At 41.7% G+C, this 27836-nt stretch overlaps 1 protein-coding gene and 1 pseudogene across 1 annotated transcript; one reads left to right on the top strand and one right to left on the bottom strand.

The window, feature by feature from the left end:
- Positions 1 to 52: 52 nt before the first annotated feature.
- On the top strand, positions 53 to 27440 carry LOC114907592 (serine protease 46-like). Its single transcript, XM_029243311.1, is given in 7 exon segments — positions 53 to 101; positions 6982 to 7157; positions 7339 to 7513; positions 7516 to 7596; positions 8383 to 8456; positions 8458 to 8550; positions 27186 to 27440. Coding segments are annotated over 7 exon segments (903 nt in total).
- Positions 12296 to 13408, bottom strand: LOC114908158 (annotated as a pseudogene).
- Positions 27441 to 27836: the final 396 nt, after the last annotated feature.

The raw sequence follows: 27836 nt of genomic DNA, 5'->3' as shown, positions 1-27836 counted from the left end.
CTCCTTCCCTCATATTACTACAGGTCCTAGTCATTAGTCCACACTGTCTGCCATGTTGCTCATCATCTTCAGGAAGAAGCTGTCACACTCCCAGCTCCCAAGTGGGTGGCTCATTGGCTTGATCTAATTAGCATAGTCCAGTGCCCGGCCACCTGACCCCAGTTAGGTTATCCCAATAAGCATAAGGTATGGTTAGAGGAGAGAAATGCATACTGTCTCTCTTTTTTAAAAATTTTTATTTATTTATTTATTTATTTTTGGCTGTGTTTGGTCCTCGTTGCACGCGGGCTTTCTCTAGTTGTGGTGAGCGGGGGCTACTCTTCCTTGTGGTGTGCGGGCTTCTCATTGCGGTGGCTTCTCTTGTTGCAGAGCGTGAACTCTAGGCATACAGGCTCAGTAGCTGTGGCACACGGGCTTAGTTGCTCCGCGGCATGTGGGAATCTTCCCGGACCAGGGCTCGAACCCATGTCCCCTGAATTGGCAGGCGGATTCTTAACCACTGCGCCACCAGGGAAGTCCCCATACTGTCTCTCTTAATGTGGATGAGGAGGCAGAAGGATGCTGGCAACCATTTTTCAATAAGGGGATCAACTCAGAATGAAGCCACCATCACTGAAGAGAGGAGACAGAAATTTTAAGTCTGTTTGAGTGGAAGTTTCTCTTACTTGTCAACTCCTAAATGGTACAAACTACCTTTTGATTTTAGTGATCAAATATGCTTCTTTTTGTTTATTTTATTTCATGAAAGTTCTTTTAGCTTTAGTAATTCAATCTTCTCCTTTGGGGAGATTTACTTTATTGTTCTTTTTCTAACTTCTTGAGTAGTATGCTTAGTTCATTATTATAGACTTTTTTCATTTCTAATATTTTCACTAATTCCATAAAATTTCCTGTGAGTCTCACTTTGGCCGTATTTCACAGGATTTTGTATGTACTGACCTCATTGCCATTCATTCTATATTGTTTTTTATTTCACACTGTATTTCTTACTTAACCCAAGAGTACTATATGGGTGTTATTTAATCTCCTGACGGATAGTTTGGGGGAGGGACAGGGGCTTCTCCTTTTTCTCTATTAAAAATTATATCAATATGGATTTAATTATTTCCACATTCTGGAATGTATTGAGGTTTTCTTTGTGCCTAGTATTTGGTCAGTTTTATTGAATATTTCATGTGCGTTTGAAGTAAAAGTGTGTGTTTTGAAACAGAGTTCTAGCTAGAACTGACTGGATCAGGCTTGTTGATTGTGTTATTCAAATCCTCTAACACTTCAAATATTTTATATCTATAAATCTGTTGATTTCTGAGCGGTTTATCATGAGAATTCAGAGTTTGTCTATTTCTTCCTGCAGTTCTAACAATTCTTGCTTCATGTTTGAAAGCTGTGTTGTTAGGAGTGCAAGGTTCATGCCTGCTGTACCATCTTGATGGGTTATACCCTATCAGTGTAGAATATGCCCGTTGTCCTATTTAATATTATTTCTTTTTACAAAGATCCAGATCATAGAGTTCATTCCTAACTCTGCTGTAATAATTGGTTAGGGTATAATTTTATATTTTGTACATGTTTCTTACAGATTTTCCTTGGGGTTATTTTGTACCTTTTACAGTTTCTTTCTTTGAACATTTAATTCATTTATTTTCATTCTTTGTTATTCAATAATAAATACCTTTAAGGTTATAGATTTGCCTTGAACACAAAGTTCAAAACACAAAGTTCAAAAAGTTTTTTTAATGCATTGCTCTAGTATTAGTATTTTCTAAATAGTTTATAGAATGTTTTTATTTCCTTGAAATAAGTTAACCAACTTTATTTTTAAAATTTTCAAGTCATTTGTTTTATTTCACTTACTCATTCTTATTAAATCTTCGTTTCATTGCATCATGGTAAAAAATGTGGCCCAAACTAGTTCCACTTATAGGGAAATTATTGTGGTTTTCTTAGTAGTCTAGTGTGCAGTTGATTTTTATAGATGTTCAATCCCTCAAAGATAGACGAAGCTGGAGAAGACTCTCCCACTGCAAGTGAGGTTTTTCCATTTCTCGTGTATCACTGTTTGATGCTGTTATTGATGAACAGCTTTAATGTTACATAGTCATTATAATTTTTATCTTTTTTTTTCAACAGAAAGTAATTTTATTTTTCTGTTTAAAGCTTTTGTCCTGAATTACATCTCTAGAGATTAATATTGTCATTTCTATTTTTGCTTACATATACTTAATATATTTTTGCCCATCTTTTACTTTCAACTGCTTCATATCACTTTGTTTTAGGTGAGTCTCTATTGAGTAGCATGTGAGTAGATTTTTTTCTACCCAATATAAGAATCTCTGACTTGTAAAAGTAGAGGTTTTTCTTTGTATTCACATTGGCAGTGATAACGGATATGCTTGGTCTTTATTCAGTTATCTTGGTTTTATTGGTTCATCATTCCCCCGCAAAGCATTACTTTCCACAAAGGCAGAAGAGTAGAGAGAGTTTTGCTTCTCTGGATTTTCTTTCTTCTCTCTCTCCCTCCCTCTTTCTCCTCTCCCTCTTTCCCCCAGAGGAAATCTGATTGTAGGAAATCTGATTTTCTACCATGTATCCCTAAAAATAGTTTGTGTTGCCTGTTTTTGAATTTCATGCAATATGTACCATTTGGTGTCTGAATTCTTTCACTCAGCAATATGTTTTATGAGATTCCCATGTCACTACATGTAGTGGTCTGTTCTCATTGCTTGAGTATTCCGTGCATTCATCCTGCCTTTGATGGCAGCTGGGTAGTTTCTAGTTGGGGCTCTACCCAACAGTGCTGCTGCCAACAGTCTCATGTGTCTTTCCTCCTGCATACGTGTATGATGTTTCTAGGGCTCACAACCAGGAGTGGAACTGCAGGTTGTGAGGTAGGCACATTTTCTGCTCTGCTAAATGATTCCAAAGTTTTCCACAGTGCTGGCCCCAGTCCATCTCCTCTAGCAGTGTAAGGAGCAGCAATCTCATTACCCATGATCTTGACCACACTGGCAACGGGGTGGAGCAGGAGTGAGCCGTCCTCATGGACAGTCCCTCAGGGGATTCTTGGGGTGGGGACTTCAGTGGAGTGGTGGGGAGGGGTCCCAAAATGTCATTTATTCTGCTGATTCATGAAGACCCAGGCTTGCAAGCTGCTTCCTCTCAGGAATTCACCTCCCAGGCCCAAAACACCTGGCCTCTACCCATGAGCTGTTCTCTTAAAAATGCAGAGTGGGAAAAAGGAAAACTTCAGTTCCAGCTCAATCAGTCACAGCAAGGAACTAGCCGTCCCCCTCTCAGAGCCTCAGTTTCCATACCTCCAGGGGAGCCATGAGAAGGGCTTCATAAAGGAACTTGAACTGGGCACTGGGAGTGCCTCACAGGCCAGGCACTAGGCACTGTCACAAGCCAGATACCTGGCGCTATCACAGACTTAGGGATACAGGGGGCCCGTCAAGGCCAAGGCTGAGCCCAGGAGGCAGTGTCTCGGGCCAGACAGCACGTGCTGTCACAGGCTCAGGGCAAGGCATCAGCAGCACCATTCCAGAGAGGTGACTGGCAGCAGCATCACATCATGGCTCTGGCAGGCCATGACCCAGACCACATTGTCTACTTAGCGTCCTGCTGCTGCCCCAGCTGGGTGAGCCCCCAACCCTGGGGCGGAGGCTCACTCCCTGCTGCCCTGCATAAACAAACCATGAGTTCTAGAATTCTCACACAATAGAGATGCCCTGCCCCACCCTGCCTCCAAGTCCCATAATGAGGACCAGTGAGGGCCGTGCAGTTGCTTGCCGTGGCATGTGGGCAGGGAGATCTTCAGGGCCTCGCATCTCCATTTCCTTCTGCCAGGGCTGAGAATAATCTCTATGTTGAAGGTAGGGCTTTGGGAGCATGGGAGAGAGGCAGGAGGGCTTTGTTTGCCTGGGTGCCTATATCAACTGTCCTCATGCCTGCACGGCCTCCATTTGTTCCTGATGGGCATCTCCTCGTCAGACTGCACGGTGTGCCAAACCTGGGGACCCAGACAGTGTCGAGGCAGTTCCTGTTTGCCAGTGACCATGAACATGAGGAAAGAGCCTTATTAAAAATGGAAACAAAGTAATATCCATGGAACGGATTTGGGAGGCACAATCTCAGAGAACTGGGACTTGTGATGAGGATGATGTGATATGTGGGTGACTGCTCATCCCACATAAGGTATCATTCACATGGCTTATATCTCAACACCCCCTGAAGTGGGCTTTACCAATATCCACATTTCACAATAGGAACCTGAGGCCCAGAGAACTAAGTGCTTGTGGTGCCAGTATTCAATACCAGTTTTCAGCAGACTCTTTGGGGGTAAAAAGTGTGGGACCCCATGTGACAAGGTCTCTGGGCTCCCACCCTAACTGACCACATGTAATCTTGTGGTGGCAGCCCTGGTTCAGGTCACCTGCCAGCTGTCCATTCTGCCCCTTGGCAGAAAATTGGCTGGCGTGGCATCTGTTAGTAGGAATGTGTTCCCCACCTTAGGGAATTTGTCCTTTTCCTTCACTGTGTGACTCCCCTTCCCAGACCAGTTCCTTGAGTGAGTGAGTGAGTGAATGAGTGCTCTCCTACTCTGTGCTGTCCTCAGGCATCTGTGACGTCTGGGGGTGGTGAGGATGTGCACTGCTCCTTGTAGCTAACTGCTGTGCCTGTGATGATGTGGGGGTGAGGGTCTGGGACCTTGTAGGCACGGAGGTCATGAGCCAAGACACACATTCCCATTGCCACATGTGAGTGCACGGGGTGACATCGGAATACAGCTTGTGAGTGGGAACGCTTGGACTCGAACTCCAAGAAGGGGTAGAGGTGGTCCGCAGTGGAATCTGTTTGAGCCACTGAGTGTCCCCCACATATGGAATGGTATCACTGTGTCTATGACAAGATTGATCCGCAACACCTCATGCCCCCAAATTAATCCATCATGGCTCCCTCCAGATTCAGCTGCTGTTCTTGGTGCTGGCATCTCCAGGCTGAATCCTGCACATCTTGTATAAGGTTTGGGGGAAGGAGATCAGAGTCAGCGTTGTCCTGGACGTGAGTTGTGAGGAGTACTGTTCTCTGAAACTGAGGAACCCACTGAGGGTGTGGAGCACAGAAGCAAAGCCCAACCCTACCTCTTAGAGCTGTCACTTTTTAAAAATTTAATTTAATTTAATTTATTTATTTTTGGCTGTGTTGGGTCTTCGTTTCTGTGCGAGGGCTTTCTCTAGTTGCGGCAAGCGGGGGCCACTCTTCATCGCGGTGCGTGGGCCTCTCACTATTGCGGCCTCTCTTGTTACGGAGCACAGGCTCCAGACGCCCAGGCCCAGTAGTTGTGGCTCACGGGCCAAGTTGCTCCGCGGCATGTGGGATCTTCCCAGACCAGGGCTCGAACCCGTGTCCCCTGCATTAGCAGGCAGATTCTCAACCACTGCGCCACCAGGGAAGCCCAGAGCTGTCACTTTTTAAGTAACAAAGTTCATTCTGTGGGACCCTGGGTCTCCAGGGCCTAAGCTTTGTGAGAGAGGCAAGGGCAAGGCTTTGGAAGCCCCTCTCTTTCCTACCAAAGTCTCCATTGGAGCAGGCTGTAATCTGAAACAAGGTAGCCATAAACCCACCACAGTATATGAGAAGGGCTGGAAATGTGGCTCCCCCTTGGGGGAGACAGAATATAAGACAGCAAGCCATTGGACAGAAACATGGGCAAGAATGGAGCAATGAGAGGGCAAGGCAGACGAAACTCCATGGAGATGTTGGGGCTTGTGCAGGTGCCTGTGGATCCCTGGGGGGAGCCACTGGTTGAGGGCAAAGGTGACCAGCCATGGGAGTGTGTGGCAAGGGGACCAGCCATCCACATCTGATAGCAGTACCAGGAGCCCTGGGACGTGGTGGAACAAGACCAAACATCAGTGGTTTGGGACCCTCTGAGGGACTGCTACGAGGCAGAGCCCAGTAGATGTTTCTGCTAATGTGTATGAGTTGCAATAGATTATTAGCCTGGTCTGTTGATTGTTGTACCCTCTCCACCACCACCACGGAACGCGCCCCTGCCACCCCCCTTCGCCCCCCGCCCTGTTCCCAGGCAAGGACGAGCCTTGCTTGCTGCTGCCGAGTCCCTGAAGCTCTGGTTGGCACTGCACACTGAACTGCTGAAGGGAACACTTTCTGGAGCCATGTCTGCTTGAGACAGTGTAAATACATGTCCAACTTTGCCTGTATGAGGAGGTCCATGACTGCCTGGGGCAACTTCTTGGGCAGCCCAAACTTTACAGCAGGCTATACATAAGGAACCTTTTAATTTGTCTTTAGTCTTGGTCTCCAACCTTTGCTGTAGAATTTCTCCCTTTCCTGTCCTCAGTGATGTTCAGTTATTAAATACCAGTCCAAGGTGGTCCAGTTCAGAATCTCAATCTCCTATCCATTTCAATGCAGCCCCCACTGCTCCCATTCCTGCTGTTGGGGCCAGTGAGGGGCAAGGAGGAAATTGATAAGCATCTCTACTCATTTCCTGGTATGGTCGCAGAGAGCGCACCTCCAGGGCTGGTGGTCTATGGAGGCATGCCCTGGAGTTGTACAATGTGACATCACTGTCCATTGCTTTCTGGCTACAACTGACTAGCAGCCCTGCTCATTGTGCCCCATCACTCAGCGCTTACTGACACTCACCCCTCTGATGATTCTCTCTTCTCCTTCACTTGTGTAAACAAGGGAGAAGGGATGAATCCTGGGCTGACGGATTGTAAGAAGCCCTGGAGGGGTTGTCTGGTCCCCGTTGTTTGGAGGCTGTCTTTATAACATGGGGCTCCTGCTGCCTCTGGGCCTTTGGTTGCCACTTTGGGGGTGGTGAGAAAAGCCCCTCCCCACATGTGCATGTGGCAGTGGCTGCTTGTGACGGCTGGAAGTCTGAGGGCTGCCCTTTGCTGCCTGAGAGTCTGCATGGGGCTGTCATGGCCCCCTCTCTACCTTTTTTCTAAGGGTCCTGGTTCCAGGCCTGTGGTCAGACTAACATCTCCTGCAAGAATGTGAAGGGGAGGCTAGTAGAGGCGGGCAAATGGCCATGGCAGGTGAGCATCCTATTCCTGGGCGCGAACAACTGCAGTGGCTCCCTCATCCGCCACCAGTGGGTCCTTACAGCTGTGCACTGCTTTCAGAGTTCAGTCAGGGTGGCCCTCCAGTCTCAGGGGCTTTGCTTTCTGGCCTGGGAGGCCCTGCTGAATCTGGGGATCTGGGAGTAGGGGCTTGGCTGGGTAGCCCTGTGCTCAGCCTGTGTCTCTCCAACCATTCCATGTTTGACCTCACTGCTGGTGATCTGCCTCCTACCCGTGACCCTGCAGATCCAAGGACCCCAGATCATACTCCGTGAAGATGGGAATTCAGTGCCTCTCAGAAAATGGCACCGAACTCTCAGTCACTCGCATCGTGATTCATGAGGATTTCACAAGCCTCATGTCCCAGGATATTGCCCTCCTGAAGCTCAGGGACTCTGTCTCCTGGTCCCCCCTCATCCAGCCTGTCTACCTAACCCTAAACTCAAGCCATCTCTTGGATCCATGTGCTGGATGATCGGGTGGGGACAAACATATACTCGAGGTAAGTGAAGGCAGGCCGAGGTCCCAAGACACCTGCCTCTTCAGAACATAACTCCACCACGGGCTCCTCCATCCATTCCTTTATTCACTCATTCATTCCATCAGCAAATATTTCCTGAGCACCTACATGTGCTGCACATTGTCCTGAACTCTGTTGATAGGAGGATATACACAGTGCCCTGGTGTAAAAGACACTCATGGCGTGTATGGACCTCAGTTCCCAAAGTTAAGTTAACTCCAATGTCAAGCTCTCACCTTGCCGCCTGGAAGGAAATTAATCTTTGGCTATTAATGGGATTTCCTGTCTGCAGGTGGCACAAGGGCTGTGGTCTCAGGGGGGTACCTAGGCATTGGGTGGCCATTGTAAACACTTGTTACCTTGAACACCAATAATTCCTGTCCCTTGTTGGTGTCATTCTGAGGTCCTAGAATTGAGGAGCCTTTGTGGGGTCCTGCCCTCCAACGGGTGGCTCACTCTGGGCTCTAGGGTCTTGCCACATTGGCAGGTAGCCATGGAGCAGTGCCCAACCATTCACCCTCATGGAACGTGAATTACTGGGGTAATCTCTCCTTGGCTTCATTCAGTGCTTGGATGTTGGTCTGAGCCCCTCGGGAGACTTTTTAATGAGCTCGGGCTTTTTCAAAAGTCAGATTGTGGTTTGGGGCCTTTATACATCACTATCCCAGGAAATGACCCTGCCTCCCACATTACGAATCTGGATAGCTCCAAGATGGAGATGTGCCAAAGAGCTGAAGGGATGACGAGGCAGGATCTCTCTCTCTTCAGAGACCCCACAGCCCTCCTACAGTCTTCAGGAGGTGGCTGTCAAGATTGTAAACAACAAGATCTGCAATCAACAAACAGTACAAGTTCCTCTTCTTGAAGGGCCAGAAAAAGTTAATAGGGAATGACATGATTTGTGCCATCTTACAGTGGGGCATGGACACCTGTCAGGTGCACAGTGTCTAGACCCGGGCGAGAAGACGACTTTCAGTGGTCATACATTCCTTTCCACATGGCACTGGGAGACCTTATGAAAATCTCCTTTCCCTGGGCTTCAGTTTCCCAATATGTAAAATAAGGGTGAAAATACTTTTCACTCCTCTCCACAATTATGGTTAATAATGGCAGTACTTCTCAGGTTATTTGAGCACTTCTGAACATCAGTCACATGCCCAGATCTGGGCCAGATGCTGGCGGAACGAGTTTATCATAAATGGCATCATTCTGTAAGCAAGCTTCTGCTTCTTGCATCTTCTAGTCAACATTGTTTTTGAGATTTATCCATATTGATACATGCCTCTGTAATTCATTAATTAACAGCTCTATCTACAATATTCTCTTTTGTGAATATTCCACAGTTTATTCATTCTCTTGTTTATAAACATTGAGGTAGCTTCTAATTTTTTCATATCGCATACTCTGCTGCTCTGAATATTCTTACACACATCTCCCTATTTACATGTTCCAGAATTTCTCAATATGGTGCATCCTGCAAGGAACTGATGGGTCATAGGCTGTGCATACTTTCATCTTTAATAGTCATTGCCAAATTGTTTTCCAAAGTGATTGTATTAATCTATATTCTTTTTTTTTTTTTTTTTTTGCGGTGCGCGGGCCTCTCACTGTTGTGGCCTCTCCCGTTGCGGAGCACAGGCTCCGGATGCTCAGGCCCAGCGGCCATGGCTCACGGGCCCAGCCGCTCCACGGCATGTAGGATCTTCCCGGACCGGGGCACGAACCCATGTCCCCTGCATCGGCAGGCGGACTCCCAACCACTGCGCCACGAGGGAAGCCCCTAATCTATATTCTTACAGCAGTGTTTGAGAATTCCATTGTTCCATATCCTTGTCAACTTTTGGTATTGGTCAGACTGTAAAATGTTTTCCATTCTGAGGATGAGAACTAGAGAAATAGTATCCCTTTGCGGTTGCATGTGCCTGTCCCAGTTACTAATGCAACTGTGCATCCTTTCATATGTTTATTCACCATTCATAATTCTTTTTCTGTGAATCACTTGTTCAGATAGTTTACACATTTTTCTATTGTTTGCCATTTTCTTTTTATTATATTTTTATGTTTGGGATACTGATTTTATGTTCATTGTGTATATTGCAAATATTTTCTTTCTTTTTGATCTTGTATATACTCTCCTTTGCTCAACAGCAATTTAGATTTTTTAAAACAAATTTTTATTGGAGTATAGTTGACATAATGTTGTGATAGCAATTTAGATTTTATTTCAATCAAACATATCTGTTTTTTCCTTTTTGGTTTATGCTTATTTAAGAAATCCTTCATTTTCCTGAGGTTATAAGGACATTTTCCTATGTTTTCTTTTTCCTAAAAGTTTGGGAATTTTGGTTTCCACATTTGGGTCTTGAATCCATGTGCATTCATTTTGTGAACGGTGTAATTTAGGGGTCTATTTTTATTTATTTTGTGTATGGACTACCAGTTGTCCCAGTGTCGTTCGCTGAAAAAACCATTTCCTGTACTGGCTGTCACCACTTCTCTCATAAATCAAATTTCTGTATACACAGGGGATAATTTCTTGAGTTGGACACCTTCAAAAATTTTTTTTTCATTTTTAAGACATGTATTTCTTGTGGTTTTTAAAATTGAAGTATAGTTGATTTATTTTGTTAGTTTCAGGTGTATAGCGTAGTGATTCAGTGTTTTTGCAGATTATATTCCATTATAGGTTATTACAGGATAATCAGTATAATTCTCTGTGCTCTACAATATATCCTTGTTGCCTATCTATTTTATATATGTTGAATAGTAGTTTGTATCTGTCAATCCCATACCCCTAATTGGTCCCTCCCTGCTTCCCTCTTCCCTTTGGTAACCACAAGATTGTTTTCTATATCCGTGACTCTGTTTCTGTTTTGCGTATACATTCATTTGTATTATTTTTTAGATTCCACATATAAGTGATATCATGCAGCATTTGTCTTTATCTGACTTATTTCACTAAGCATAATATTCTCTAGGTTCATCCATGTTGCAGATGGCAGTATTTCATTCTTTTTATGACTGAGTTATATTCCGTTGTTATACATATCTCACATCTTCTTAAGCCAATTGTCTGTGGATGGGCACTTGGGTTGCTTCCATGTCTTGGCTATTGTAAACAGTGCTGCTATGAATATTGGGGATGCATGTATATTTTTAAATTAGTGTTTTTGTTTTTTCCAAGTATATACCCAGGAGTGGAACTACTGGATTATATGGTAGCTCTACTTTTAGTTTCTTAAGGAACTTCCATACTGTTTTCCGTAATGGCTGCACCAATTTACATTCCGACCAACAGTGTAAAGGGTTCCCTTTTCTCTACATCCTCTCTAACATTTGTTATTCGTAGATTTTTTTTTTTTTAGTTTATAATCATTTTATTTCAACTGTTTTTTAAAATCATAAATGAGGTTTTGGTATCCAAAGTCAAAACATTTATTCTTCGTAGCCTCAGAATTTGGCAAGCAATTCCAGACCTTGCTTTCCAAATCCAGTCTTCTTTGCTATTTTTCAGAGTCTGAGCCCTAGTTTTTAAACTACTCCATTCTAAACATACAATTTTGGATAACTATTGTGCACTTGTTAATAAGATTCTTCTGAAAACAGCCCATCAAATATAAAGAATAATGGTTTCTGTCTGAGTATCAGCAGTGAGGGAAGAAAAACTAAACACCTATCAAAAAATCATTTCTTCATTTAAAAAGTAACAGAACCAGTGCTGTTCTCTGCCATGAAAGAGAACATGCAAAATTAAATTACTTTGTAGACTTTGGTAATGTTTTATTACCTACACAGGCCTCAGTCTTACTTAAAGATCATATTTTTACGCAAAGTCACCGTCAGGATTTATTAAGTAAAAATCCTGGGTACTAACATGGTCCTAAATGTGCTATTCCAAAGAGGAACAGGTTACTTTTGAGGAAAAGAGCTGCCTCGGTAATTTCCCTCAAATGCTTATTTAAATAAACACAGTTAATGGAAATTTTTAAAACCAGCTTTGGGTACTATCTAGCCCACTGCCCACCAAACAGAAAAGGAGATCAAAACTTTCTTTCCTTATTCAGGAAAGTTTCACCTTTACTTTTAAGATTACAACCTTTTCACCTTTTATGACTGCCTCATACAATATTTAAATTTTTTTTAATTCTGCATTTCAGTGTTGTAAGAGTTCTTTTTCAAGTGATCTTCACAACCCAGAACACAGACAACAGAGCGACATTTTCAAGTCACACTGTTTGACAATAACGAAGAGATGAAAATGGACGGATGTCTGAAAATAGGTATTCCCTTTGCTCCAAAGGTGAGCAAACTTTTAACGTGTGAACAACACAGAACTCCATTCCTCTGGAGATCCCTCAAACTCAGAATGCTTCCGTTTAATACATCAGTATACTATTCTTAAAAATTAAAGTTTGGTCACTTGGAAAGACTGAACAAAAGTTATTCCCCTCCCCCCCCAAACAACAACAAAACAGCTTTAATCACCCCTTTCTCTCCCCACAAAAAAGGGAAGTAGTTGGGGCTGAAGCCTGTAAATCTGAAATTTCAGCTCCTAAAACATCACTGCTATTTGCTCAAAGGTGCAAGTCCACATATTTCCTCCTCCAATACTTCCCCCATTTATAAGTTTATTTCCACACACGCATGCACATGCACACGCGCACACATACACACTCACACATGTACTCTTACTCTCAAGTAAGACACTTTTTTGTGTTTGTTGATAAATTATGAGGATTATGAACTAGGTGTGTACAGGGTTTCATAGGTGCTTTGTAAACATCAGAGTCACTTGAGTCCTTTTCTCCAAAAGCCTGAAATCAAATTACACAACCAGGGATCGCTACTTTCCCTGACGCTGTTCACAGGCTGCATATTGACAAAGGGCAGAGAAAAAGTCCTCATAACTGATGTTCAGGTGGGAAGGCAAAGAGACAATCTCAGTCAACCTGATGTGCCAGGGAAGAAAGCCTAGTGTGCTGTCCACAGGACCAAACTTCAATACTAAATCAGGATCAGGGAAACCATTTGAACTAAGTAAACTGTCTAACATATCTACATCCAAATCTGTGCATTTCTTTTGCTGCTGAGCTACTAACTGGCAGAAGTCTTGAGCAGCTCTCACAATATCTACTATTCCATCTTCTGGGGACAGCACCTTCACTGCCGATTGGCAATTTAAAACTTGATCATCTTTGTCATTACTATTTGCAAACTCTGGTGAGTATTTCTAACAATCTAAGCCCAGGAGTTCCTGCTGTTGTTTTAAAATTTCATCCATCAATCTGGAATTATTTCTTTTGAGAATACCTTGGTGGTCGTAGAAGCTAATGTAAGAAACGCCCACGGCCATACACCACACCACGAGGCTTGCGATGTCCGAGAAGCTGGGCTCCTGCTCCTCCTCGGTGATCACCAGGCCCATGTGCACAGGCAGTTTCTCCAGGGAACTGCCGTCCGCGCGCCAGCGTAGCCGCGGATGGGCGGCGGCCGGGGTCGGCCCCCAACGTGGATGCCGGTGGTGACTGCGGTTCCTGCCTTTCCTGCCGACAGCCAGGAGCTTGGGGAGCGTGAAGCCGAGCGGCGCTAGGACAGCGGCGGAGGCGGGCCGACAGCAGCGCCACCAGATCCAGCTCCAGGTGCCGGACCAAACACGGAGCCAGGAGGTGAGCATGCGGTGCAGGCAGAGCAGAGCGTGCAGCACCCGCCACACCAGCTTGTACACCCCCGTCATACTCTCGTGGCGCCGGGGCACCCTCCTCTCTCCTACACCCGCAGCGCGACCGCTTCTCATCTGGCCCTGCAGCCGGCGAGGGCCATCTCTCCGCTTTCCCCCGCCCCCCGCACCCGAACCCCTTTCTACTGCCAACACCTCACCTCGACCCCGCCGCCAGCTATTCGTAGATTTTTTGATGATAGCCTTGCTGACAGGTGTGAGGTGATACCTCATTGTGGTTTTGATTTGTGTTTCTCTAATAATTAGCAATGTTGAACATCTCTTCGTGTGCCTGTCTTCTTTGGAAAAATGCCTAGTCAGGTCTTCTGCCCATTTTGATTGAATTATTTGTTTTTGTGATATTGAGTTGTATGAGCTCTTTGTATATTTTGGATATTAGCCCTTTGTCAGTCACATCATTTGCAAATATTTTCTCCCATTCCATAGGTTGTCTTTTTGTTTTGTCAAGGTTTCCTTTGCTGTGTAAAAGTTTTTAAGTTTAATAAGGTTCCATTTGTTTATTTTTGCTTTTATTTCTTTTGCCTTAGGAGACTGATCCAAGAATAAAATTGCTCTGATTTATGTCAAAGAGTGTTTCACCTATGTTCTCTTCTAGGAGTTTTATGGTTTCATGTCTTACATTTAGGTCTTTAAGTCATTTTGAATTTATTCTTATATATGATGTGAGGGAATGTTCTAACGTCATTGTTTTACATGTGGCTGTCAAGTTTTCTCAGTACCACTTGTTGAAGAGAATGTGTTGTCTCCATTGTATATTCATGCCTCCTTTGTCATAGATTGACTGTAGGTTTGTGGGTTTCTCTCTGGGCTCTATTTCTGTTCCATTGATCTCTGTGTCCATTTTTGTGCCAATACCATGCTGTTTTGATTACTGTAGCTTTGTAGTATAGTCTGAAGTCTGGGAGAGTTATATCTCCAGTTTTGTTCTTTTTTCTCAGGATTGCTTTGGCAATTTGATATCTTTTGTGGTTCCATATAAGTTTTAGGATTATTTATCCTAGTTCTGTGAAAAATTTCCTGGGTTTTTTGTTTGTTTGTTTGTTTGCTTTTTGCGGTACGCAGGCCTCTCACTGTTGTGGCCTCTCCCGTTGTGGAGCACAGGCTCCAGACGCACAGGCCCAGTGTCCATGGCTTACGGGCCTAGCCGCTCCGCGGCATGTGGGATCTTCCCAGACCGAGGCACAAACCCGTGTCCCCTGCATCGGCAGGTGGACTCTCAACCACTGCGCCACCAGGGAAGCCCTCCTGGGTATTTTTATAGGGAGTGCATTAAATCTGTAGATTGCTTTGAATAGTATGGCCATCTTAATAATATTAATTTTGAAATCTAATAGCACAGGATATCTTTGCATTTCTTTTAGTCTTCTTCAGTTTCCTTCATTAATGTTTTATAGGTCTTAGTGTATAGGTCTTTCACCTCCTTGGTTAAGATTAACCCTAGTTTTTTTGTTTGTTTGTTTGTTTGTTTTTGACACTATTTTAAACAGGATTTTTTAAAACTTTCTCTTTCAGGTATTTCATTATTAGAGTATAAAAATGCAACAAATTTCTGTATATTAAACTTGTATCCTGCAAAGTTACTGAATTCGTTTATTAGTTCTAATAGTTTTGTATGGAAACTTTAGGGTTCTCTATATAGAGTATCATGTCATCTGCAAAGGTGACAGTTTTACCTCTCCCCTTTCAATTTGGATACCTTTTATTTATTTTCCTTGTCTGATTGCTGTGGCTAGGACTTCCAATACTATGTTAAATAGCAGTGACAAGAGTGGGTATCCTTGTCTTGTTTCTGAATTTAGGAGGAAGGCTTTCAGCTTTTCACTGTTGAATATTATGTTGGCCCTGGGTTTGTTATAAATGGACTTTATTATGTTGAGGTATGTTCCCATATGTTGTTGAGATACCCACTTTGATGAGGGTTTTTATTATGAATGGATGTTGAATTTTATCAAAGGCTTTTTCTGTGTCCACTGAGATGATCATGTGGTTTTTGTCTTTCTTTTTGTTAATGTGGTGTATCATATTGATTGATTTGTGTATGTTAAACCATCCATGGGACCCTGGAATAAATCCAAGTTGATCATGGTGTATGATCCTTTTTATGTATTGTTGGATTCAGTTTGCTAATATTTTATTGAGGATGTTTGCATCTATATTCATCAAAGATATTGGCCTGTAATTTTCTTTTTTGGTAGTGTCTTTTTCTGGCTTTGGTATCAGGGTAATGGTGGCCTCATAGAATGAATTTGGGAGTGTCCTCTCCTCTTCAAGTTTTTGGAATAGTTTGAGGATAGGTGTAACCTGTTCTTCCTATGCTTGGTAGACTTCCCCAGTGAAGCTGTCCAGACCTGGACTTTTGTTTGCAGGGAGTTTTTTTTGTTTGTTTGTTTGTTTATTTGTTTTACAGATTCTATTTCACTTGTAGTGACCAGTCTGTTCAAATTGTCTGTTTCTTCTTGACTCAGTCTTGGCAGGCTATATGTTTCTAGAAATTTGTCCATTTCCTCGGTATTGTCCAATTTGTTAGCATATAACTGCTCATAGTATTCTCTTATGATTTTTTGTATCTCTGTGATATTGGTTGTTATTTCTCCTCTTTCTTTCTTATTTTGTTTATTTGGGTCCTCTTTTCTTCTTCGGGAGCCTGGATAAAGGTTTATCAATTTCGTTTATCTTTTCAAAAAGCCAGCTCTTGGTTTCATCATTCTTTTATATATATATATATCTTTTAACTCTCTATTTTACTTATTTCCTTTCTGGTCTTTATGATTTCCTTCCTTCTGCCGACTTTGGGCTTTCTTTGTTTTTTTTTTCTAATTCTTTTAGGTGGTAGGTTAGGTTGTTTATTTGAGATTTTTCTTTTTTTCTTGAGGAAGGCCTGTATCACTATAAACTTCCCTCTTAGAACTCTTTTGCTACATCCTGAAGATTTTGGAAAGTTGTGTTTTCATTTTCATTTGTCTTGAGGTATTTTCTGATTTCCTCGTTGATTTCATCATTGACCCATTGGTTTTTTAGTAGCATGTTGTTTAGTCTCCACGTGTTTGTTCTTTTCCTATTTTTCTTTCTGTAGTTAATTCCTAGTTTTACATCATTGTGGTCAGAAACATGCTTGATGTAATTTCTATCCTGTTAAATTTGTTGAGGCTGGTTTTGTGACCTAGTGTGTGATCTAACCTGGAGAATATTTCATGCCCACTTGAAAAGAGTGTGTATTCTACTTTTTTTTTTTCTTTTTTGGATGTAGTGTCCTACAGATGTCAATTAAGTCCAACTGGTGTTTGGTGTCACTTATGAACTCTGTTGCCTTACTGTTTTTCTTTCTGGATGATCTGTCCATTGAGGTCAGCAGGGTGTTAAAGTCTCCTACTATTATTGTATTATTGTTAATTTCTCCCTTTATGTCTGTTAGTATTTGCTTTATATATTTAGTTGCTCCTGTATTGAGTGTATATATTAACAAGTATAATATCCTCTTCTTGTATTGATCCCTTTATCATTATATAATATGCTTCTTTGTCTTTCATTATGGTCTTTGTTTAAATGTCTATTTTGTCTAATATGAGTATTGCTACCCCCACCTTCTTGTCATTTACATTTGCATGAAATATCTTTTTCTATCCCCTCACTTTCAGTCTGTGTGTGTCTTTTGCCCTGAAGTGAGTCCCTTGTAGGCAGCATAATGAGGGTCTTGTTTTGTTTTGTTTGTATCCAATCAGTCACCCTATGTCTTTTGATCAGAGGATTTAGTCCATTGACATTTAAAGTAATTATTGACAGGTATGTACTTATTGCCATTTTATTCCTTGTTTTCCAGTGTTTTTGTAGTTCTTATTTTTTCCTTTCCTCTTTTTTTTGTTTTTCCCATTGTGGTTTGATTATTTTCTTTCATAGTATTCTTGAGGTCCTTTCTTTTTGGTTTTTGTGTATACAAAACCTACAATAGGTAGGTTTTTGATTTGTGGTTACCATGGGGTTTATATATATTGACCAATAATTATATCTATTTGCTTTAAACTGAAGTCATTCAAGTTCAAATACATTCTAAAAGATCTACATTTTTTACTCCCCTCCTCCAGATTTTGTGTTTTTGATGTCACGTTTTATATCTTCATGCTTATCCCTTTACTGTTTATTGTAGTTATAGTTGCTTTTACAATATTTTTTGTTTTTTTATTCTATGTACTGGCTTACTTAAGTTATCTTCAATCCTTACTATATATTTGTTTTTCCTGTTGGGATTTTCCCTTTCGGACAGATTCTTTCTTCTTTTCCATTTAGAGAATATCCTTCAACATTTCTTTTAGAGTAGGTTTGGTATTGCAGAATTCTTTTAGTTTTGCTTGTCTGAGAAATTATTTCTCTCTCTTTCTGTTCTAAATTATAATCTTGTTGGGTAGACTATCCTAGGTTTCAGGTTTTTCCTTTTCATGAGTTTGAGTATATCATGTCACTCCCTTCTGGTCTGCAAAGTTTTTGTGGAGAAATCAGTTGATAGCTTTATGGGGGTTCCCTTGTACATGACTCTGTTTTTCTCTTGCTGCTTTTAGGAGCCTCTCTTTATCTTTAACTTTTGACATTTTAACTATGATATGTCTTGGTGTGGGCCTGTTTGGATTCATCTTGTTTGGGATCCTCTGTTCTTTCTGTACCTTGATGTCTGTTTCCTCCTTTAGGCTTAGGAAGTTTTCAGTCATAATTTCTTCAAATACATTTTCAATCCCCTTCTCTCTCCCTTCTCCTTCCAGAACCCTTACTATGCATATGTTGGCACATTTTATATTATCCCATAGATCTCATATTTTGCTTTCTTTTTTTTTTTTTCCATTTGTCTGTCTGTCTGCTGTTCTGATTGGGTTATTTCCATCATTCTATCTTCCAGATCTCTTATGTGTTCTTCTTTGTTATTTAGTTGGCTATTCATTGCTTCTAGAGTGCTTTTTATCTCAGAAATTGAATTATCTACTTTTGATTAGGTCTTTATAGTTTCTAGTTCCTTGTTAAAAAGCATCTGTGTTTATATTGATACTCTTTCTTAATTCACTTAGCACTTTTTTTTTTTTTTTTTGCGGTACGCGGGCCTCTCACTGTTGTAGCCTCTCCCGTTGCGGAACACAGGCTCCAGACACGCAGGCTCAGCGGCCATGGCTTACGGGCCTAGCCACTCCGTGGCATGTGGGATCTTCCCAGACCAGGGCATGAACCCATGTCCCCTGCATCGGCAGGCAGACTCTCAACCACTGCGCCACCAGGGAAGCCCCACTTAGCATTTTTATTAGCAACTTTTTTTTTTTAATTTCCCCCTTTTTAAAAAATTTTTTAATTTATTTTTTATTTATTATTATTATTTTTTGCAGTACGTGGGCCTCTCACTGTTGTGGCCTCTCCCGTTGTGGAGCACAGGCTCCGGACGCACAGGCTCAGTGGCCATGGCTCACGGGCCCAGCCACTCCATGGCATGTGGGATCTTCCTGGACCGGGGCACGAACCCATGTCCCCTCCATCGGCAGGCGGACTCTCAACCACTGCACTATCAGGGAAGCCCCTCTTTTTTTTTAAAATAAATTTATTTGTTTTATTTATTTATTTTTGGCTGCATTGGGTATTCGTTGCTGCACGTGGGCTTTCTCTAGTTGCGGTGAGCAGGGGCTACTCTTCGTTGCGGTGCACAGGATTCTTATTGCGGTGGCTTCTTTTGTTGCTGAGCACAGGCTCTAGGCATGTGGGCTTCGGTAGTTATGGCACGTGGGTATTAGCAACTTTTTGAAGTCAGCGTCTGGTAGACTGATTATCTGTTTCATTATTTGGTTTTTCAAGGATTTTCTTTTTCTCTTTCAGCTGGGGGTAGTTCCTCTTTCTTTTCATTTTACTTAACTTTCTGTGTTTCTGTGAATTTAGGTGAAACAGTTATCTATTGTGGTCTTGAAGTGGTGTTTTTATGTGGGAGTGTCCCTACATAGACTGTGTGTGCCCAGTGTCTTTGGTGTGAGGTCCGGATTTGATGCAGATGCCAGCCACGTCTTTCCTTATGGTGTGCTGGCCACTATCACTTTGATAGAGGGTGTGGCTGGTGATGGAGGAGCTACAGCCTGCACAGGGTGTGAGGTGGGACTTCCTCTCTGCTCCCTGGCTGTGGCTGTCCTGTCAGGGGTGGAGTCTGCTCCCACATTGCTAGAGCAGAAACTCTGAGGTCGGGCTTGAGCCAGCTCTGTTCCTTTTAAGTGTGTGTTTTTCCTTCTTGCTGCACTGGGGCTTTTGCCCCAAAGGAGGGGAGTGATGAAGTAAATGGGGCTGAATTATAATATGGTTGATTTATAATGTTGTGTTGGTTTCAGGTGTACAGCAAAGTGAGTCAGTTATCTATATCTATATAGATATAGATAGATATATCTATCTATATAGATATAGATATAGATAGATATAGATACAGATATATCTGTATCTATATCTCCACTCTTTTTTAGATTCTTTTCCCATATAGGCCATTACAGAATATTGAGTAGAGTTCCCTGTGCTATACAGTAGGTCCTAATTAGTTATCTTTTGAGAAGTTTGACTTTAAATCAAGTCTAGCTTTGTGACTATTGCGTGACTATGGATATTCTGATTTCTGGACTGAGATGTTTATGTGACAGCATAATCATACTGATTATGATTACATTAATCACAGTGAGCAAAACGTTCTGACTCTGCCCAGTTTTTACCCAGGATCAGGGAAAGAACTCACCCCTTAAATACATTTTAAAGGGACAAAGGGGATTCCAATGAAGATGCCTTTTGTGTTCAATGTACCATTTACACTTTTCCCTGTCCTTTGCCCATGTTTTTCTGTTAAACTACTTTTCTTTTTATTGATTTGTAAAAACTGTAGATATTATATGCTGTGGTAATTGGTAAAGGAACATCATGTCTTTTTCAACTTAATTTTAAGTGGTTCATAAGTATAGGTGTATACATACACACATACTTATGGAGAGAGAGAGAAGATAAAACAAATATGGTTAAACATTAAATTAGTGAGTCTGGGTAAAAATATTATACTTGTATATTTTTTGTAAGTCTTAAATTATTTCAAAATAAAAAGTTAAAAAAAAAACTTTAGGAACCGGAAGTTTTAACCCTTTGTGAAATGCTTTACAATATTTTACGCTACTTGTCCATGATTTACCTTTTTTTGGTGTGGATTTCTTCCCATAGAGTTAATTATTAAAATTTTCATGTGCTCATATTTATTGTTATTTCCCTTAATGATTGTAGTTTTTGTGCTGTGCTTAGAAATATCTTTCCTACCCTAAGATTATAAAATTCTTTACTCATACATGTTCTTAATTTTTTTCTTTAAATATTTTAATTTTGATTCATCTAGAAGGGTGAGAGAGGAAACCAGTTTTATTTTTCTCCAAATGTAGCCGGTTATGTCAATAATTTTTATTGAATAGTTTTTTTCAGCAGTGAATTAGAAATGCCCTCTTTATTATATCATACATTCCCATCTTGTTTTTGTGTATTTATGCCCTTTGCAGTCTCATTCGTGTGCCACCACTCTTTTTAAATTATTGTAGCTTTATAATTCCTTTTTGTATGTGGTAAGGCAAGTCCTCCTTCATTCTTCTTCTTTTTTTTTTTTTTTAACATCTTTATTGGGGTATAATTGCTTTACAATGGTGTGTTAGTTTCTGCTTTATAACAAAGTGAATCAGTTATACATATACATATGTTCCCATATCCATTATTCTTCTTTTAAAGAATTTACCTTGCTCTTCTCCCATGTTCATTCTAATTGAACAATCTTTGTCTCGAGGTATTTTCTGATTTTTTCTTTGATTTCATTGTTGACCCATTGGTGTTTTTTTTTTTAATTTATTAATTTATTTTTTACTGCATTGGGTCTTTGTTGCTGTGCGTGGGCTTTCTCTAGCTGTGGCAAGCGGGGGCTACTCGTCATTGCAGTGCGTGGGGTTCTCATTGCAGTGGCTTCTCTTGTTGCGGAGCACGGGCTCTAGGCATGCGGGCTTCAGTAGTTGTGGCGCATGGGCTTAGTTGCTCCGCAGCATGTGGGATCTTCCCCAGCCAGGGCTGGAACCCGTGTCCCCTACGTTGGCAGGCAGATTCTTAACCACCAGGAAAGCCCGACCCATTGGTTTTTTAGTAGCATGTTGTTTAGTCTCCAAGTGTTTGGGTTTTTTTCCCATTTTCTTTTGAACAATCTCAGTATAATACTAAAAGGAAAATCATGTGGTGATTTTGGGAAAATAGACTCTATTTTGCTCTATTTTATTTGTGTCCCTAGAACAGGAGTTTATATAGCTTTCTCCATATAATTACTGCATGCTGCTTCTTAACTTTATTCCTAGATATTTTATATTACATCTCTATTGTAATATAAAATGTTTTTTTCAGTGTATTTTCCGTTTGTATTATATATTGATTTTTTGTGTATTTACTTTGTAATAAGCAAAATTCCTAGATATAGTGGATATAATGGATTCTCTTTAATTTTGAGACATACCATCTGCAAACAATGGTAAATTTGTCTCTTACTTTTCAATATGTATGCCTCTTACTTCTTTCTCTTGTTTATTGCAATGTCAAGAATCATATTCCAGAACAATTGCTCTGCCTTCCAGGAGACACTGTGTTATCTTGTTTTAGGTATGTCTTTTAATAAACAGTATAATGCTCAGTGCTATATTTTTCAACACATTTGGGAGGCTTTCCTTTAATTCATTTACCAAGAAGAATGTTTCTTTTTATCCCCCTACTTTATGTATTGGTTTGATTTTTTTTTCCACTCCACTTTTCCCCTGTAGTGGTTTAAAATTGTCATATCTCAACGTCATTCTACTACAGATATTTTCCACACACGTATTTAAACTTGACTTAACACCTAGAGTTAATCAATGTCTACTGCTTCCTCCTTATCAGGACAAGAGCCTTCCTTTTCACTTGCCTCATTTCCATCCCCCAGACTCATCTTGTTGAAAACATCTGGGAGTTCAGCTCACTGAACCCTTCTATTATATCCAAGAGTTTTTAATTCACTCTCTTGGGCTTTCCAGGTTTATGCCCATATGAGCTACAATTAGTGATGATTTTGCCTCTTTCGTTTTCATGATTTTTACTTTTTTCATTATTTTGGGTACTGCTCCCCAAAAGCAACCTGGAATTGTAGCTCTACTTTTTCTTGTTGCTTACCTTCCTGGAAGTCCTTCCCACACTTCATCATAAAGCATGTTGCTAACGTGGCATATCGTCTGTCGAGGAGAGAGCCATTCCTTTGTTTCACTGTGGCATTTTATTTCAGGAATGAATGCTATGCTTCGTAAAATGTGTTTTCTGCAGCTATCACGATGACTCTACACTCTAACTCAGCTAGAGTGAGTTAGAGATATGGTTGACTGGACTCCATATCTAGAGTGCTGAGTCGGTTCCATGAACAGATTCTTCATGTCCATTTACCCTGCCTGCCAGGATTAGCCCTCCCTGGTCATGGTGTGCTTTGGTTTCATTCATCCGTTGGATTCAGATGTATAATATCGTTTTTTAGAATACATTTAATTTATTTGCTCATCCCACAAGACACCCCGTGCTGGGCTCTGGGCCAGGTACAGGATAGTGCTGGTGCGTGGCCCAGGAAAGGTACTGGCCCTGGAACAGCAGGCCTATGAGACACCATCCACGCAGCCTTTGCGTTTTGTTTTGTCTTCCTCCAGTGAGGCTGGGCTCCACCGAAGGTGTGTCGAGGAAGGCACCCCCTTTGTCGAGTTATAGAATCACAAATATGCTTCACTTGAAAGCACAGTCTATGTTCTGGAACATTTGAAATAACATAAATTATCTGCTCCTTGAATGCTGGATAGAAGTTGCTTGCGAAACCACATAGGCCTGTTTTCCGTTGAAGGGGTAGTTCTTGAGCAATACTTTAAGTTGTTTTGTCCATGATTATTGGATTTTCTTAGAAATTATTCATTTCATCCAGATTTTAGATCCATAAAGAGAAAGTTATAAATAGTCTTCAGATACTAGAAAGTGTATTTTCCCTGGGTCTGATTCTAGTCTCTTTTCTACTTATACCACAAAGTATTTGAATTTTCCTTCTCTTTGAGTTTTTCTTGGTAGGACTTACAAGATATTTATTTTGTTGTTGTTTTTTAAGTACAATTTATTGATTTTATTCCTCAAGTCTATGATTTTTTTGCTTTCTAATGCATGACATCTGCTTTTTGTCTTTATTAATTCCTTTTCAAGTGTCTTCAGCTGAATGTACAGTGATAAATAATTGATGATGACAATAAATAATTTATTTTCATTCTCTCTTGTTTGGTATTAAAGTATTTAGACTAAGACTCTTCTGTGTGAAATTCAGGCCCACATCCCATGGGCTTTGCAACGTATGGCCTTCTTATCTTTCTACACTCTAACTGTAGATTTTAATTCTGTTTTTTACTTTAACATTTTTGAAAGTTAATTTTTTTTTCTTTGATGGGGGTGGTTCACATTTTGTTACTGGATTCTGGCTTAATTTCATTGTGGTAAGAGAATGTCCACTTACAAGATCTTTCTCTCTCTCTTCTATTTTCTCTCTCTCTCCCTCTGAGTTCTCTTTTTCTCTGGATTGCCAGAGTCCAGTCAACCATATCTCTATCACTAGCTTGATTATCACTGGCTTGATTTTCCCCTTCATCTTCCATTTTCTCTCTCCACAAAAGGCCCCTACTGAAATCTGTTTAATACATGTCTTTAAAGAAGTCTGTATCTTTGAAAAATGCGTAGTGTTGCTATATGTATATTTTACTTTGCATAAATGATGTTGTGCTACAGTCCTCTCCTGTATTTGTTTGTTGAGGAATCTCAGTTTGTTCGAGAATCCACATTAAATAGTTTTATTCTTTCCAGTCATTGCCCCCATATGCCCTGTGTCAAATCTTCCTCCCTTCTCCAAACATCATTTTGGGCAGAGCTCATAATTTTCAGTTACTTTCAGTTATTAAATACCTTGTCGTATTATAAGTCTCAATTTAAAAATCAATTTGATTGGAACTTCCCTGGTGGCACAGTGGTTAAGAATCCGCCTGCCAATGCAGGGGACATGGGTTTGAGCCCTGCTCCAGGAAGATCCCACATGCCGCGGAGCAACTAAGTCTGTGCACAACTACTGAGCCTGCACTCTAGAGCATGCGAGCCAAAACTACTGAGCCTGCGTGCCACAACTACTGAAGCCCACGTGCCTAGAGCTGGTGCTCTGCAACAAGAGAAGCCACCTCAATAAGAAGCCCAGGCACCACAACGAAGCGTGGCCCCTGCTCACGGCAACTAAAGAAAGCCTACGTGCAGCAATGAAGACCCAATGCAACCAAAAAATAAATAAATACATAAAAGTCAATTTGATTTAAACTTCGCCAAGGCCTACTCCATCTCCCTCCTCTGGAGCATGGGGGTCTGGACACTGGGAGCTGACAACTGGGTCAGCCTAGACATGGAAACCTTCAAGTCTTCCTCAACTCACTTTCTCTGCTTGTTAATTTTCAGGGTTTCCTTAGATAGGCTAAAATTGACCTCTAGTTGGTTTTAGACAGAGAAAATGCCCTATCTTAATTCATCATCTATCTTCAATGAGATTTGGTGTCTTTCATTGAACAGATGGTCTTAACTTTGATGTAATTAAGCCTAACACATTTGCCCTCTTCAGGTTTGTGGGGTTTTATCTTATTTTAAAACATGTGCTTCATCCCAAGTCATAAAGTCATGGCCCTACATTTTTAATTAGCTTTATCTTTCTCACTTTTCACATTTAGAGTTTTATTTCCTCTGGAGTTTTGTTATGGCAGGGTCCAACTTCATTTTTCTCCATCAGTTTCTCCACCATCTACAGCAGAGACCTCCTTTCTCAGTCATGACACTTTCTGGAGCATGTGCCAAGTTTCCTCCACCTGCAGGCATCTGGCTGGCTCTCCATTGCCCCATTGGTCTATTTTTCAGTTTCTATGCTAGTACTGTGGTTTCTATAATTATAGCTTTGAAATATATCTAACTCTGTTTAGATGTTTCTCCAGTCCCCAGCCTCTCCAATTTGCTCTTTTTTTCTCAAACCTGTCATAGAATTCATGGACTATTATCCTTCAATATCAATTCTAGAATCAGCTTGTCAAGGTCCTGAAAAAATCCTGCTGACATTTTATTTGGAATCGCTTGAACTTTAGAGGTCAACATAAGGAGAACTGACATTGTTATAATTTTTGACTCTTTCACTCTCTGTTGAATACAGATAAAAGAATATTTATAAAATGTGTATGGAGAATAAAGAATAACACAACCAACACCCATACCCTCAGCACCAAGCCTATAAAATAGTGCATTACCAGAAACTTTGAGGCTTCCACGTGATGATTACTGAATCTCAAACCATGAAGGCTCTGATGCTGCTTTGGTTTTTTTCTGCTGGCTGGCATTTGCTCTTGGTGCCTCAGCTTCCCTGTGTGCAGGGTGATGTTTTAAGAGGACATGTTCTTTAGAGTGTTTTTTTGTGGGAGTTCGCTGAAGCATGGCTTGAAAGTGGGTTCCTTCAGTCAGAATCTATATTTGCTTCTGCCAGATACCTGGACATAAAACCAACCCAGGACCTCTTTAAGTGACGTTCTTGGCTCAAGTTTTTTTTAACCACCCAGACAGTGTGAATTCAAGTTGCAAGTTCACATGAGGGCAGGTGTTCCTAGTTTATCGTCACTCGGAAGGTGTGGTCCTTTCTGGGAGGTATAGTTTTTTGCAGGAGGTTTCCTCTTAGGCTCCCCTCCTTGGGCAGGCCCTGGGTTTTGCCTTTCGTCTTCTGCACCCACGAATGAGGCTGTGAAAACCAAAGCTCAGTTTCACTGGGTTTGGCCTATGGCTTTGGGGCAAAAGTCATCTTCTGGGCTTTGCTGATGGCTCTGTGTTTTAGCCCTCCCTTGGGTTTTGCACTCTGAGGAGTCTTTATTTTCTTGCTAGCTCACCCATGCATTTAAAATCTCACAGGTTTAGTTATCTTCAGCAAGGTGGGAAAGGGGATCTAGTCTTCCATACTGTAGGAAGCCAAATGTTGAGAACTGACTTTTTTACATTGTTTTATGTTGCCTCATCTAAGAACAACGGTATATCTGTACATTAATGTAGGTCTTCTTTTGTGTTCTTAAGTATAGTTTTATTATTTTTTCTTTACATGTTTTATGCACTCTTCATTAGATTATGTCTTACAAATCTTGGTTTACACTACATGAAAAAATATACATATATGTGGGGGAGGGAGGGCGGGAGGGAGGGAGAGCATGAGCTGTTTTTCAGATTTATAAAACTTTTCAACAATACAGAAGAATGTAAGAAAGTTTTAAGAAAATCATAAACCCACCATCAGCAGAAATAACAGCTACTACTTTTTGATGTATGCTGTTGTAAACATTATTCTTATACATGCACCTGCTTTGCACAAAGAGAGAGGGGGCAGGTTTGCATTTCAAATATCTCATTCTGTAAGCAGGATTGTAGGAAAGAAGAAAGTCAAGGGCAACACCTTGGAGGCCCACCACGATTTAAAGAGAAGGCAGAGGAGGGGACCAGCAATTATGGTCAGAGAGTTAGCAGGGGAATGCAGAGAGAGCCCATTGTGATCCTGAGCTTGGGCTCCAGTGCAGTGCTTCCATGTCACAGAGCAGGTTCATAGCCATGCGTTGATATCAGGGACAGCACGGGCCTAACACAGCTCGTGCTAAGGATATGGCCCCGGAAGGTGCAAGTTTATTTGTCCAGGACTTGCAGGGAGGCCTTCCTGCTGCCTCCTTTATGCCTCCCTTCCTCCCCTCCACAGGGTAACTCTGGCAGTTCCCTTGTCTGCCAAGTGAACCACACCTGGATTCAGGTGGGGGTGCTGAACTGGAGCTTTAGCTGCAGCCGGCATCGCTTCCCGGGCATCTACACCAGCACCTCCCACTTCACCGACTGGATCAAGAAACAGATCAGTGATGTGAGGTTCGTCAGTAGGGCCGGGCCAGGCTTCCTGAACCTGGTCTTCCTCACTGGCTACATTCTGCTGGTTTCCTTGGGCTCCCCGTGGCTCCTGTGAGTGATGTTTCCAGGGCAGTCCCTCCCGGAGGCCACTTCTTCCTCCCCTCTGTCTGTCCTCAGGAGAAGTGGAGGCTGGAGGAGCACAGGACATCAGGGCAGAGTACTCTGGGGGAGGGTCCCAGAGCCACTGTTTTTTCAGTTGTTCAGTGAAGATGCTCTTGAACTTTGTGTCACTGAAGTCATCATCTTTCTTCTTGATTATGGCCAGACCCTTCAAAGCCTCCCCTCCCCCAAGAGGCCTGGCTGTCCTCTCAGGGGAGCCTCCCTGATAGTCCTCCTTGTACTTGTGCTCATCATGTTCCCCTCTCTGGGCTACAGTTTCCTCTTCTGCCAAATATGGAGCTGGACTTTGTGGTCTCACTCCCTGCTTAGTCATCCCAGCACTCCAGCAATT

Source organism: Monodon monoceros, unplaced genomic scaffold (genome assembly GCF_005190385.1).
Source record: "Monodon monoceros isolate NGI ecotype Baffin Bay Population unplaced genomic scaffold, NGI_Narwhal_1 Super_Scaffold_3, whole genome shotgun sequence".
NCBI lineage: Eukaryota > Metazoa > Chordata > Mammalia > Artiodactyla > Monodontidae > Monodon > Monodon monoceros.
This window is presented reverse-complemented; position numbering and strand designations above follow the sequence as displayed.